General features: G+C 31.4%; 1 protein-coding gene across 16 annotated transcripts in view; it reads left to right on the plus strand.

The window, feature by feature from the left end:
• Positions 1-14,591, plus strand: part of LOC148625498 (phospholipid-transporting ATPase IF-like) — a 53,277-nt gene that overhangs the window by 33,345 nt on the left and 5,341 nt on the right. For 2 of the 16 annotated variants that reach the window (XM_088569097.1, XM_088569094.1), the window contains exons 18-28: positions 416-575; positions 1,214-1,316; positions 2,326-2,471; positions 3,051-3,110; positions 3,949-4,076; positions 5,124-5,182; positions 6,009-6,088; positions 6,575-6,640; positions 7,566-7,672; positions 8,291-8,456; positions 12,566-12,604. In XM_088569097.1, the coding sequence (XP_088425223.1) occupies positions 416-575; positions 1,214-1,316; positions 2,326-2,471; positions 3,051-3,110; positions 3,949-4,076; positions 5,124-5,182; positions 6,009-6,088; positions 6,575-6,640; positions 7,566-7,672; positions 8,291-8,456; positions 12,566-12,604 (1,114 nt within the window). Of the gene's footprint in view, positions 1-415; positions 576-1,213; positions 1,317-2,325; positions 2,472-3,050; positions 3,111-3,948; positions 4,077-5,123; positions 5,183-6,008; positions 6,089-6,574; positions 6,641-7,565; positions 7,673-8,290; positions 8,457-9,855; positions 9,929-10,576; positions 10,626-12,565; positions 12,605-13,282; positions 13,314-13,694; positions 13,794-14,591 lie in introns of those variants that run through there. The other 14 variants (XM_088569099.1, XM_088569095.1, XR_015919941.1 and 11 more) reach the window with 13 other exon arrangements.

Consider the following 14,591-nt stretch of genomic DNA (forward strand, 5'->3'; position numbering starts at 1 on the left):
TACCCTAAGAAACTAAGAAATACAGTGAAAACTACAGAACTCTTTTGGACTTAAATTGGTTGATTAAGACAGGTGTTTGGTTTATCAATGTTAAAACTGATATAAAGGGATTTTGTGCCTTAGACAGATTTCACATTATTTAGTTTAGGTTTTACTATAGTTAAAATACAGAAGCAAAAATATCATGTGTTCTAAATTATATATAAACTACCAGAAGTATGAACTACTATAAGTATGCCCTTTTAATTCTGAAAAACATGTTTCAATGACTTGTTTCCTGAGATTGATTTTACACAGCTCGCACACTTTTTGATTTCATATGTTCCCTGGTTCCTATTGGCTGTTACTGTTAGATTATTATTAATAGTTTTATATCTTGATAATCAATAGTTAAACTGCTTTTATTTCACCGTAGTGCTGAGAACAGTTCTAGTAGAAACCAACAGTGTGTACTGATAATTGATGGTGCTTCCCTGACACATGCTCTGTATGACCATGGAGAAATGTTACGAGAGCTTTGTCATCTGTGTATAGCTGTACTATGTTGTAGAATGTCTCCTTTACAGAAAGCTGAGGTAGGTCTAGTAAATAATTTCCAAAGAAACGTTTTAGTTATACTCCTACTTTACTTAAGGAGGTAGACCTAGGGTAAGAGAGATAATTCTTGAAATTATTGATATGTTTGTATTATATTCAATTTCACCAAAGCCTTTCAAGCTATCATTTGAAACAGAGTAAAATCAATCCAAGTTACTTTGATACTTACATGAGATTGATATAAGGAGCCTGAATACAAATGTTTCAGTGATTTGTAAGAGTTGTGTCCCTTACTGTAGGTCTACCTCCTTAAGGGGGATACTGAATCTATCCATTCACACTTTCATACTTGTCAAATAGTTTCAAGCACATTAACTTAATGATTTTTCGTGTTTGTTGATTAAGTGTGCTGATATGATTAGCATTCAGGACATAGCAAGCAACGACAATTGAACAATGCTGTCACCATGTCAGATTTTTTTATCATGTCATCCTCAAACAAGCTCAGTCACATTTTTGTCAGATTTTACCTTGACATAATATTATGTACAACCACTTTTTAGTCTGAGTCTGTTTTAGTAGTTCTATTGGATGCACCTTATTTTGGAGAGTCATTATTGGGTGACATTCAACTGAGGATTATTTTTATAAAAACACATGTTGAACTTCCTTACAGGTTGTGAAGTTAATCAAGAATGGTAAAGACAGTCCTGTTACTGCTGCTATAGGTGATGGTGCTAATGATGTCAGCATGATACAGGAAGCACATGTTGGTTTAGGTGAGTACACATGTGACTAATGTCTGCTATTGGTGATTGTGCTAATTTTATCAGCATGAGACAGGAAGCACATTTTGGTTTTGTAGGTACACATGTGACTGATGTATAATATTGGTGATTGTGCTTGTGATATCCGCATGATACAAGAAACACATTTTGGTTTATTTGAGTACAAGTGTGACTGATGTCTAATATTGATGATTGTGCTAATGATATCAGAATGATACAATAAGCATATGTTAGTTTATTTGAGTACACTTGTGATTGATGTCTGATATTGGTGATGGTGCTAATGGTGTCAGCATGATAGTGGAAGCACATGTTGATTTAGATTTCTTGTTAGTACACCTGTGACTGATGTCTTACCTAAATGGACCAGAAACAAGAACTTTAATTATGTCTGGACAATGACTATAAGCAAATTGATCACTTTGAAATTGTTACACAAGGTATGATACCACAGAAGGAAGGCTTTGGTTGATTTTGGGGGTTGTGTAATAGTCGAGGAATGAGGGACTGAAAAGGGGTCAGGAAGAAGCATTTTCCTGTTACCTAGATGATAGTTTGATTAATTGTGCATTGATCACTTTGAAATTGCACTACAAAATGCTATGAACCCCAAAGAAAGGCTGTGGTTGATTATTGGAGGTTGTGACTAGTGTTGAATTATGAATAAGGGACCAAGTAGGGGCCACTTCAAATCTGTTCAAAATCTTGTCCTGTGTAAAATATTTCATCACAATCTAAATTCTTAAATTCTTAGTGTGTCCATACTTGCCCCAAATGTTGAGGGTTTGACATCTTCAGTTCTATTATGCTGAGCACTGTGAAGCACTTAATTTTTTGTTTGTTTGTTTGAATTTCACGAGTGCACAATATACTGAATGTAAGGAAAGCACATGTAGTATAAGACATAATGGTATATACATTATTGTTTTTATAGGGACATTTTATTTTTTCTCCAGGAATTGTTGTTTCTATAGAGTCATTTTATGTTTTATTTTTTCAGGAATTATGGGTAAAGAAGGGAGACAAGCTGTCAGGAACAGTGATTATGCTTTTTCAAAGTTCAAATTTCTGATGAGAATATTGTTATTACATGGACATTATTTCTACATTAGGATATCAACATTAGTCAACTATTTCTTTTACAAGGTATGTTGAGATTTTTTACGAAAATAGATATGGTGACAACTCCACCAGGATGAAAATGTCAGTTCAAGGCCACCCAATGGTCTCCAGTGAATGATGAGGGAACCCTGACACCACAGGGCAGGCTGCAGATGGCCCCAAAACATCATTTTACACTGGTACAGCAAAAGAGTTGCCCTATATACTCAAGTAACATAACAATAAACTGTAGGTGAAAACGAAACAAGACATTTGTTTAGTCTGATATGATTTTAGGCTTTGTCTATGATGGACGGAACTATTTGTACTCAAATAACATTATGACTGTTGATAATGCACCACTGAGTCTTCATAACCCTCCAAACCACCTCTATTTACGGGCATGTTATCTAATAATCGTCTCATTTGGACCACAGTATTTTCCGAACAGCAATTTATGATGATAATTCATATCTTAAATAATTTAAGATGAAAATAAAAACATTTTTATTATGGATTTTGATTAACTCTTAAAATAGATTAAGTGTTATTCTTTAACCCCAATCTAAAAGCAGGTTGGTTTAGTATTCAGTTTCATGAAACTTTGTAATCTTGTCTTTTCAGAATGTAGCTTTTATCACAGCACAGTTTTTCTACATGTTTTTCTCAGGTTTCTCTCAACAGGTTGGTTTATTTTAAATTATAAATCTTTCAAATATTACCATATCTTTTCTTCACCGAGCTCAGCTGAAGGGATTACTGTAGTCAACCATTTTTACAACAAATGTTTGATGGTGGTTTTAACTTTCTACGGTATAAATTCAAGCATTTCAGGTCTAGAACTTTTGATTGATTTAACAGACCCTGTTTTATACTAGTCTGATATGCTTAGCTGGAATATTAATGCTTGGTCATGGAAGATACAGCTAGTGTGACTTGACTAGAGATAGAATTCCATTACCTCTCACACTACTCACACATACTATTGTTCGTGGGGTATCAATATTCGTGGTTTATGGGGTCGACCAAACCACAAAATTTGATTCCCAACGAATGTGAAATTCCCATTAATGTGGACACAGAAAACATTTAAACCACGAATTCAAGAATCCATGAACTTGCGTTTCTTCTCTGATCCAAGAAAATTTGTATCCACGAAGTAAAGTACTTTCACAGTATCAGTTTTTGTAGTATTGGCACCAACTAAAGATGAAATTAAAGTATGAAATATTCACTAATGAAGAAGAGATCTTTTGTGCAGTTTTAAACTGCCGCAAACCAGATTATTTTTTTAACCTGTTTAAAAATTAGAAACGTTCCCTACGATTTAATTTCTGATGTGTGACAAACCAAAGATTAAGAATTTGGGACCAATCCACATTAATGACATCATAGTACCTAGCCAGATTATACAGAATAACCTGGTTTGCTCAAAGGGAACCAACCAATCAGAAATCTTATTACAAATCAAATCAAGTTATTAAATTCAGTGCATTTATTGAGGTGTAAATTTTGTTTTCAGTCAATATTTGATGCCTTCTATTTGATGTTTTACAACATAACGTTTACATCGCTACCAATATTCCTGTACAGTCTGTTTGAGCAGCATACCAAACAGTCAACTCTCTTAGAACAACCACAGCTTTATAAGTAAGTATAATGTATATTGTAGTTCAATGCACCGTTCATTTCATTGTGTATTGCAGTGGAATACACAGTCTGTGTCATTGTGTATTGCAATGGAATATACAATCTGTGTTATTGTGTGTCTATCAGTGGTTGATGTGTTGTGTGAATTATACTATAGAATAATAGCCTACAGAAACACTTAGGGTTTAAATATTTATAGATTTGTTTCTTTGTTGCCAGGAGACAAAAATATTTCACAGAGTATGGACTACACAAGTAGTAAATATTTTTTTAACATATGAATTTGACCTAATTGTCAGTATCAGTAAATTAAAAACTTCATAAAACCCCAACTACAGGAGAAATTGTTTTGCCTCTTTTCTTAGGATGTAGCTTCATACAGTGAAACATACCAAGGTTCAAAATTTCATTTAAATTGATATAATTGAAGTTTAAAAGGTGTCTGGTTTAGACAGGTTTTTGGATTATTCAGAGTTCAGTTAAGACAGGCTTCATTTTATTGGACATAGTGATAAATTGTTCATTGTTTTGCTAAAAATCAATTAGAATTATTTGTATGTGTGTGAGATAGTTTAAATGTTTACTTAACACTAGTGGTAGAGTTTGCAAAAAGTTTTAAGTTTGAAATTACAGTGAAACTACTATTGTTCGTAGGGTACCAAATTTCATGGATTTCGTGGGTAAGGCAAACAACAAAATTTGATTGTCAACAAAAAGGATTATTAACATTAAAGTGTATGTCAGGATCAACGAAACCACGAATTCAAGAATCCAAGAACTTGTGCTTTTCCCCATTACCATAAAAATTAATACCCACGAATATAAGTACTTTCACAGTATTCCACAAGTCACTTAATTTTTTCTAACTATGACACATTGATATGCAATCAACTGGTTGGTAACAACTTTTGGTTAAACCTGACCACTGGTAAAAAATACAGCAGAATTCCTGCATGTCTGCAGAATTTGTTGGCTAGTAATTATAGTATTAAACTCTGATTTTATGAGGTAGCAATAGAATTGCATGAACCTTTATTTTTTTTCCAGAAAAATCACAAGAAATCAAAAATTAAGTATAAAATATTTTGTACAGTGGAATGCTGTAGGTAAGAATTCAGTTTTATATATATTTAAGCTTGAAAAATCCTCATATTTCAAGTCAATTTTATATCCCAACTCAACGAGTGAGTGATATATTGGAATCACCTTGTTTGTCAGTCTGTTATCTCGACTCCCAATGGATGGTTTAATTTTAGTGGGTGACTTTATGAAGATGAGGCATACATTGTAAACAGTTTAATTGCTGTTTGATATCAAACTCCTGTTTTGTGGGACTTCCTCATTTTCACTTCATGGAGTGAAAAAGAAAATTTTCCTCACAAAAATCTCTAAATCCTGTTGGACTGATCAATTTCAAATGTTGTAAGTGGCTTTAAATAGATGGGGCATACCTGTACATATTATGCAATTTTTGTTAAAATCCGATATTAATTTCCTGTGTGAGTTGAGATATACTTAGCACAACAATATGTGCAGCTTTATGTGATCAAAGCAATGATTACTTAAGTCAAAGAATTTTTTTTTTTTAAATCATCCTCTATTCCCTGTCTTCTTTCTTCATAATATTGTGAAGCCTTCAAGTTATCACCTTCCTCAAAGTTAATTTATATTTAGTCAAATTGATTGCTATTCTTAGAATATGAAGCATTTTTGTTTTGAAGGGAATATTTTAATTTGAAAGTTTTTCCTCAATATTCTTTGACTGTTTTAGATATTGTGAGACTTAAAATATTCAGTTTGATCGAACTACGACAGTCACTAAATTTGAATCATAACAATTAATATACATGTATTAATATAACTATAGAAAGATAAATTGTTAAAAGAGTACAATATTTTTTATTTTAAAATATAATTATATTCTTTTTACAGGTTTATGGCAAGCATTTGTATTTTTCTTTGGTGTCTTCATGATGTTTGAAGGAGATATTACTCTCTATAAAGATGGGAAGGTAAGGTTATCAAACTTGTTGGGTCATAATCAACAAATTAAAGATAAGTTATAATATTCTTGGATTTATTATTAAATTGACTGACTTTACTACAGTTCTAATCCAATAAAGTGTTCACAGTGATTTCATTTACTATTTTTTGTGCTCCATTTGGGTTGGCACATTTTGAATGTTTTCTTTTTGATCTTTTTTTTTTACTTTATCAGTGTTGGTTTCATATTAAAATCACTGAAATTGAGAAACTATTCAGATTTTGCAAATTGAACCAAAATGTGATTTAATTTTTGTGATAAAAAATTATTTGTCATTTATATAAAAATTTCCAAAAATAAAGGTTTTTTATTGTATGTGGATTTTAACCCTATTGTATTTTTCTTAATGTATAAAACATTGCAATGATGATACATAATGTTATCAATGATTTAGCTTGATAATGATATTCAATATTCATAACTTTTTTTCCATAGAAATGATATTTATTTATAGATGATGGGTAACTGGATGTTTGGTTCTGTAGTTTACTTCACCTGTGTAATGACAGTCAACATCAAGGTAAAACAGCTTAGGCCAACCAAAACAAAATCTTCATAAAGGCCAAACAATATTAAATATAAGAAAAACATTTTTGTTAAATTAAAACACTCCAATTTCTTCACAATAGTACTGCTTATTGAGAGAAATTGACACATGAATCTTACTATCACTTTGAAACTGGAACTCCGCTTTTTCAAATTCTGCTTAGACCAACCAAAATATTATCTTTAGTTTATACCATAAAGGCCAAGCAATATAATTTTTTTTTTAAGTGAAAATACCTTTTCTTATTGCTTTATAATATTACTTCCATTCAGAGATAATTAAACAGGCGGATCAAACGTTCTCTTTATGTAGTGGAATTCATCATTTTCAATTTAATATGACTTTATCATTACAATTTTATTTTTTTACTTTATATTATTTCTTACTTTTTTATTTAATGTATATTACCTTCTTATTTTCACATTTCCCTCTTTGCTAGTTAGGCTTGTAATATCAGATCTGGCAAGAGTAAATGCATTTGTTTAGGCCCAGCAAACAAAAGTTTTGAGGTTTATGTAGGAGTCAGTCTGTCGATCTGTCCACATAACCAGCTCAATGAATTTTGATGAAACTTCAGAGGAATGTTAGGCATTACATGTAGAAGTGTATGAAGGAAGATGATTATTATATGCCAGGAAGGGCAGGTGGTCCAACTTGTCATGTATTCACAGCTTGTTAGCATAACTCAGAAATGGCTCAATGTAATTTGATCAAACTTAATCTGTAAGGGCAAATATTCCAACATAAATAGTTTAACGTCATGCAAGTACAAGTTGAAAAGAGGTATTCAGTAAGTGATCTTGATTGCGGTAGTTCTAGCTGATTAAATCTCAAATGATTTAAGCCTTTTATTGAAATGTCTATTTAAACATGAAATTATGATATTTTCTACTTGTAGCTAATGCTTGAGACATACTATTGGAATTGGCCAATATTCTTTTCTTATATATTTGCATTTATTGGGAATATTGCAATGACTAGCATATACAACACCTTTACATGGCCGTAAGTATAAATTTATTTTTATAGAGACAAAACAAACTGTTGTGGGAAATGTTCCTTAAAGTTGTATTGATAAAGTTTCATGAGGAAGAAAAGTGTTCAGATTAATAATGCTAGAAATGGTAATCATTAAAAAAATATTTTTGAAAGTTTTGATGAACCTAACACTGCTTAGAGTGTGAGGCATAGAAATCTCAGACACCCATGGAAAAGTTCTCTAATTAGGCTTTGCTGAGTAAGGGAATATTGGGTTTTACCCAAAGGTGTCTTAGATTTCTCAATTTCGCATTTTCTGGCACCATTTGATTCTTTTTTTTTTTCTTTTTAAAAATTGATTTAGAGATTAGTAAGCCATTGCTGAACACTCTGCTTGTGGAAGTTTCATTGTATTTACAAGATGTCAAAATATTTTAATGTGACACCACAAAAATCACAAGTTTTATCTCACCCATGGTATCCTTATCTCTTATGTGAGAAATGCTTTTTAACATCATGAAAGTGACAATAAAAACTGTATTAAGGGATACATATCAATCATTAAGTTACATTTTATCAAGTGATTGTTATATCAACTGTATGCAGAAAATTACCAGTTTGAACATTTGTTTTCCTTGATTTCAGGTCATTTATCATGAGCCAACAAGACTTATACAAAGTATTTTTTGTCCACGTAACTTGTGGACCTATATGGTTGTGTATGGTATTACTAGTTGTGATAGCGTTGATACCTGATATCTTAAAGAGATGTATATCAGATATAAAGAGGACCAATACTGATATGAGACGGGTATGTAGATATAACATGGCCCTGTTTCATAAAAAAATCTCAAATTGAGATTTTTCTCAAACCCGTCCTGAACTCAGTTTTGACCATTCAAGGATTTGAGGAAAATCTCAATTTGAATTTTTTATGAAACCAAGGCAAGATCTATACCAATGTCATGTGCATCATTATGTATCAGTGATATATCAATGTACTAAGCTATTCAACAATGCTTTTGCTATTCAAGCTTTCTCAACAAAATATTCTGTTAGGAAGTATGATATATTCGTAGTTCAAAGGTCACAGCTTGCCATTTTGTATTGCCCTGTATCAAGAACTATATCATGAAGCTTCTGGAAGCAGTTCTGTTTGTTAAATTGTTTAAAATGATCAGTGTTTTCAGTTGATAACCCCATCTCTCTGTATTTAAAAAATGTTCGGAGGCCAAGTGGAGTAAGGAGTATCCATTTATGTGTCTGCTCGTGGTTGTAGTTATGTGAGACCTTCTGGTTTATTTCTGTTTCGACAGGACGAACTTCATTCTAAATATCAATGATTCTTAATCAGACACATTATACTATTTGACTGTTCACTTTGAGTTTTCCAACTCTTTTAAATTCTTATGTTACATTTTTTGGATGATTTTTAAATTTGTTAATGCTAAAGATTTTGTCATGTTCTGGGTCACTGGGTCATTTATTTCATATTGTCAACTGGACAATTTGAGTTCTTTTGAAATATCAAATAAAATGTCCTGTTTTAAAAACTGACATTCCAAAGTTTTGATTGAAAAGTCAAATGGAATGATTGCGAGAAAGGTTGGACTTGATCAACCATACAGAAATATATTGATGTGCATATCTGTATGTAGGGGGGTTTTGGAGGTTACAGTGATCCCCATCCCTCCTTTGGCAACAAAACCATTTTATAAACTGATGAAGCCCTATTAAGACTGGGAAAATTTTGTCAAAATTATTCCTCCCTGAACCCCACTGAAAATTTTTCACTATTGGCCTGTTTTGTCTTTATAGGACAAGTATTTAGAAAATTTGAATAATCTAAAAATGAGGACAAGTACTGAAAACCACACATATTAAATTAGCATGTCTTCATTATTAGCCATTTTGGTTTTATTTTGATTTTGTGGTACGTAATTTGGGAAAAAAACTAACAGGCCATCAATATCTACTCTAAATGTGTTGTGTCATGCATATTATTTCATACTTTTCTGAATTCTTGAGTAAATGTCAGATGACTTGGCATTACCAGAGAATTTCTTCAAACTTTTATGATTACACTCTCTGATGTTTTTCAGGAGTTAAGGGATGTTAAGAAAACTTGAATGAATAGACTCTCTGGTGTTTTTCAGGAGTTAAGGATTGTTAAGAAAACTTGAATGAATACACTGTCTGGTGTTTTTCAGGAGTTAGGGGATGTTAAGAAAACTTGAATGGCAAAAGACTATAGAAGCATTAGTTTTAAATGCAATATATAAGGTAACTTAAAATAGCAGAACACATTGTGAGAATGACAAGTTCAAAAATAGTGCAAATTTGAAAGCTAAATAGAATTTCAAAAATTCATATAATTTAACTAGTCATTCTCATCTCTTACAAGGTTGTTAAAAATGATACAAAAAATTTGGGTCAGGCATTTCACGTGCATTTGGAAGCTGTATATGAATATTTCTGCTAAATTCATTTTTTAAGGGTAATCCCATAGAAGAATATTTTTCATTATCAGGTGGTTTCTCAGGTAGATAAAAATGTTATGTAATTATGTACCTGAATGTAAAAAATACCCCTAATGTGTACATGTACAGTACATAGACAAAAATTGTTCACATTAAATTTATGTGAACTTCACATGAGATTCATGTGGATTTCATGTGAAATTCACTGATGAATATAATGTGAAAAGTTCACATAAAGTTCATTTGAAAGCTCATTTCATATGAATTTCCCATGAACTCTGTCACAAATTTTATTTGTTCAATTCATGTGAAAATCATGTGAATTAATTTTACTTGTGTAAAAATTGATGAAATTGGAAATGACCTTATGTTTTTTAACTCTTTGAATAAAGAATTAATTGAGTTTTTAATTATAGGCTGAATTCATTGCCTTTCAATAATTTGTTATAAGTCTGATTTTTAGGCGGATGGCTACAGCATTATGATTGAAATGTTTTGACGTAAGTCTGCATAAACATCCTTCTGCCCTGCTACATATTTGCTTCATTAATTTTGGAGGCAGTAAATTTGTTACATAAATTGCTTTGTTGACAACTAGTGTTTTTAATAATTTTGGGCTACTAAAATTAAAAAAAAACCATTGTATAGATAAAAAGTATTTAAACTTCTGCACAAATCCTCATCCTTCACATTATTTCACAATATGTATACATTGTATATACTTACTTCCAACATTCAGTGTTCTAGAATTTAAATTTCACATCACCTAATTATTACTTAGGGTTAGCATTACTTCCAATGTGGAAAAAAAATAGAATATTCAAAAAAGAGTGGGAGGGTTTTCCAACCTCAGGAACCCTCTGAATGTGCCACTGAAATATTTCTGAATTAATGATACTGGTACTCATTTTTGTGAAAAAAAATTATAGAACCCATTGTACATTGATTACTTAACAATGAGTACTAAACTAAAGTACAATTATTGTAACACAAAAATTTTTATATAATATATATACAGTGCGTAATGATTTTTCAGATTGTTATGCTGTCATGATGTGTGCGATAAAATTAGTGTGGCAGTTTGGTCAAAAGATCAATTTTAATTGTTCATGAACTTAAATAAATTTCCATATTTTGAAAGATACAGTACATTCATGATGTCTTACTTTTTCAAATAGTAAAATTTCTTTTTGTAGATCTAAACTTTTTTATTTGACAAAATAAAATTAAATAATTAAAAATTTATTGAAACCCTTTTGGTAGCCTTGATATTGATAATTATAATGCTTATTTCAAGAGCGTAATGCAGTTAGTTTAATCTTCTCTTAGGCCCTCATACACAGTTTAATCTTCTCTGAGGCCCTCATATACAGTTTAATCTTCTCTGGGGCCCTCATACACAGTTTAATCTTCTCTGGGGCCCTCATAAACAGTTTAATCTTCTCTGGGGCCCTCATATCCAGTTTAATCTTCTCTGGGGCCCTCATACACAAAAAATCTTAAACTGATAAAATCCATACAGAAAACACAACTAAACTTAGTGACAATATTAAAGCACTAAAATATATGCAATATAGGATATCAAAATCAGTTTAATCAACATAGTTGGTCTTTTATTTGATACTCAATACGTAATTCTCAAGATGCTTCTTATATATTAACTTCTAATGAATTAGCATTGGCTACATTATGTAAATATTGGGTAACTTATTCACAGGATAGACCAAGAATAAATGAATGGGTCTACAAAAAGTTCAGTCTTAACTTTTTTGGACTGTCAAGTTTCCTAGCACATAAAGTTTATTGTCTTAAACATAATTTTTTCTGCAATGTAAATTTGTGCCTTTCCATTGAGAAATCGATAGGTAGTGTTTTATGTGCAATCCAGGTGTCTTCTTTCATAATTCCTTATTGTATGGACAAGGGTCTGGTAGAGAAGTTACTACTGCATTTGGAATGAAGCAGACTTGGCCCTTTGTTGACATGAAAGAATTTTGGCAAGTTCAGAGCCACAATTACTCCATGCAGTACAAAGAAGCCAATAAATAAGTGGGAGAATCAACCTGTCATGGAAAGTTTTCCATGTTTCAAAGTTCAGATATTTATTAACCTTTGCTAGAAAATACATGCTATCAAGTTTGCACTATTTATGACATATGAGGGATAAAATTTGTAGGGATATTTTATAGTTTGTGTAATGTAGTAAACTTAGATTTCCAGTGTTTCTATTTGACTGAATTGTCAAATTTTACGGAAAAATAAAAACATGTTCGACCTTGCCATTATTGCCTAATTAATAAAAATTTATTGCCTATGGAATTTGATTGAATTCTGATATAGTATAACCTTCAGTCATGCTAGGTACTCGTCTATTGAAATGGCAGTACTGATTCACTGTGTAACACTTCTACATATATCTTTTTTTGATTGATACTTTCAGACCAGATTGATACATGTTATGCCCTGTAATCCTTCTCTTGTAAGTTAAGTAGCACTCCAGCTTAGGATCATGCAAAATGTGATTCATGGGTAAAAAGCCTACATATTTTTATTTTTGATATTTTGTTTGAAATGTCATAATAAACAGAAATTAACATGTGGTTTCTCATATAACCTGTGCTCTTAGGTGATAAAAATTGTATAGAATGCACTGTAGATTTCAAAATTAAGGGAGATAACTCTGTCAATGGCACTCAAATACAATAGAATCTACTGTATTTTCAATGTTGATTATTTCCTAAGAGCAGGCAGATTTGAATGAATAATTACACATTTCGTAGTATAGACCCATAAAACGACTTAATTACAAAAATAAAAATATGTAGCCTTTTTTGGGGTGTATCACATTTTACAGATTTTGCATGATTCTTACAAAGACAGCTACTTAAAGATTGTTTTATTGGAATTGTTTTTAGTTGATTCTTACAAATTATTTTGTTTCCTTAATTGTTTTGAAACTCATGAAATATTGGAAAGCATCTTAACCAAGTGTTGACCTGTTGGAGTTACGCATCTTTGATGATTTATTTTTTTGTTATTATTATCAGATTTTGTTCCATGCAAAGTTTTAACAGTCTTGCATGGTATTAAAAATTTCATGCTAGGTGTGGAATTAGAAAAAATATGATATAATTACCAAATTTTTGCATTTTCTTAGATTGATTGCAGAGTATATTGCTATGAAAATGGTAATAAATGTCAAATATAAAAGCACAAATCCAGGGAAATATTCTGAAGTATCTGAAGCACATGTATAAAAGAGATTTTTATTTTGACGGTCCAAATTATAGATGTGTTGGGGAAAATTATCTTTTGCTGTGTGATATGAGATCTTTTTAGTTGCAAAGACATTTTCTTCCCAGTTCTCTATTTTCCTTGTTATTTTCATTTAAAATGATAAAAGACTATTTGCATGGAGAAAAGTCTGTTGATCCAAGTTAAACTAATAACCATGCACTTCACAAGGTCAAAGGTCAAAAGCATGTTGTGGCATGGCACTGTAGAATATTCGCCCTGGATTTATTAACTCTTGTTAAGTGTATTTTACTTTTAATCTGTTCTGCTTGAAGGCTTCCAAATCAAATGAGGATAAATATTCAGTATCATTTACAAGACGAGCAGGAAAGCTCACTTTATCAACCATTAACATTATGGATAATGAGTATTAGGTATAGAGTGCAAATAGCACAAGATTTGTTGTCTTATACACACTAAATACTAACACACTTATATTCTACATGTGTAGTATAACATGGTTTAATGATGTCTAGAAAATGTTCAAGAAATCATTGTTTCTTTTAAATCACCAAAAGTTTGTTTTATATTTTTTGGCAAGTTATGGGTATTAACACCTCATCTCACATACAATTGGTATGGGATAATCCTGTAAATTAAATCCTGTGTGGGAATTCCTTGATTTTTAAACAAAAAATTCAGTTATGGTAAAAAAGTCATTGAAGGATCTTTTTTACTTAAACTTTCAAGATCTTACTCATCATATCTTCTTTACATCATTGCATAATGGTGAAATAAAAATTCTGGGTAGAGAAGAGGATGCACGCTTGTTAGCTTGCTTTTTGCACATGGTGTAGGTCTGTTCAATGATACAGGATTTTCTTAAGGAGGTAGACTTAGGGTAAGGGACATCTCTTGAAATCAGTGATATGTTTGTATTATATTCAGTTTCATGAAAGTCCATCAAGCTTTCTTTCGAAACAGAATGAAATCAATCCAAGTTACCTTGATGCTTATATGAGATTGATGTAAAATGCTGAATACAAACATTCCAATGATTTACACGAGTTGTGTCCCTTACTCTAGGTCTAACTCCTTAAGTGTAGACAAGACAACTGAGATATGGTGTTTTCCTTTTTAAACTACCTCAACTGTAAAGATTTCTTTAACATTATCTTTAGCTTTCTTTGTTGTGTTGAAATAGAAGATCTTTTTATCTCTAGATGTGTTTC

The sequence above is a fragment of the Perna viridis genome, chromosome 2 (assembly GCF_037379345.1).
Source record: "Perna viridis isolate PV_CMFRI_1.1 ecotype Kerala chromosome 2, ASM3737934v1, whole genome shotgun sequence".
NCBI lineage: Eukaryota > Metazoa > Mollusca > Bivalvia > Mytilida > Mytilidae > Perna > Perna viridis.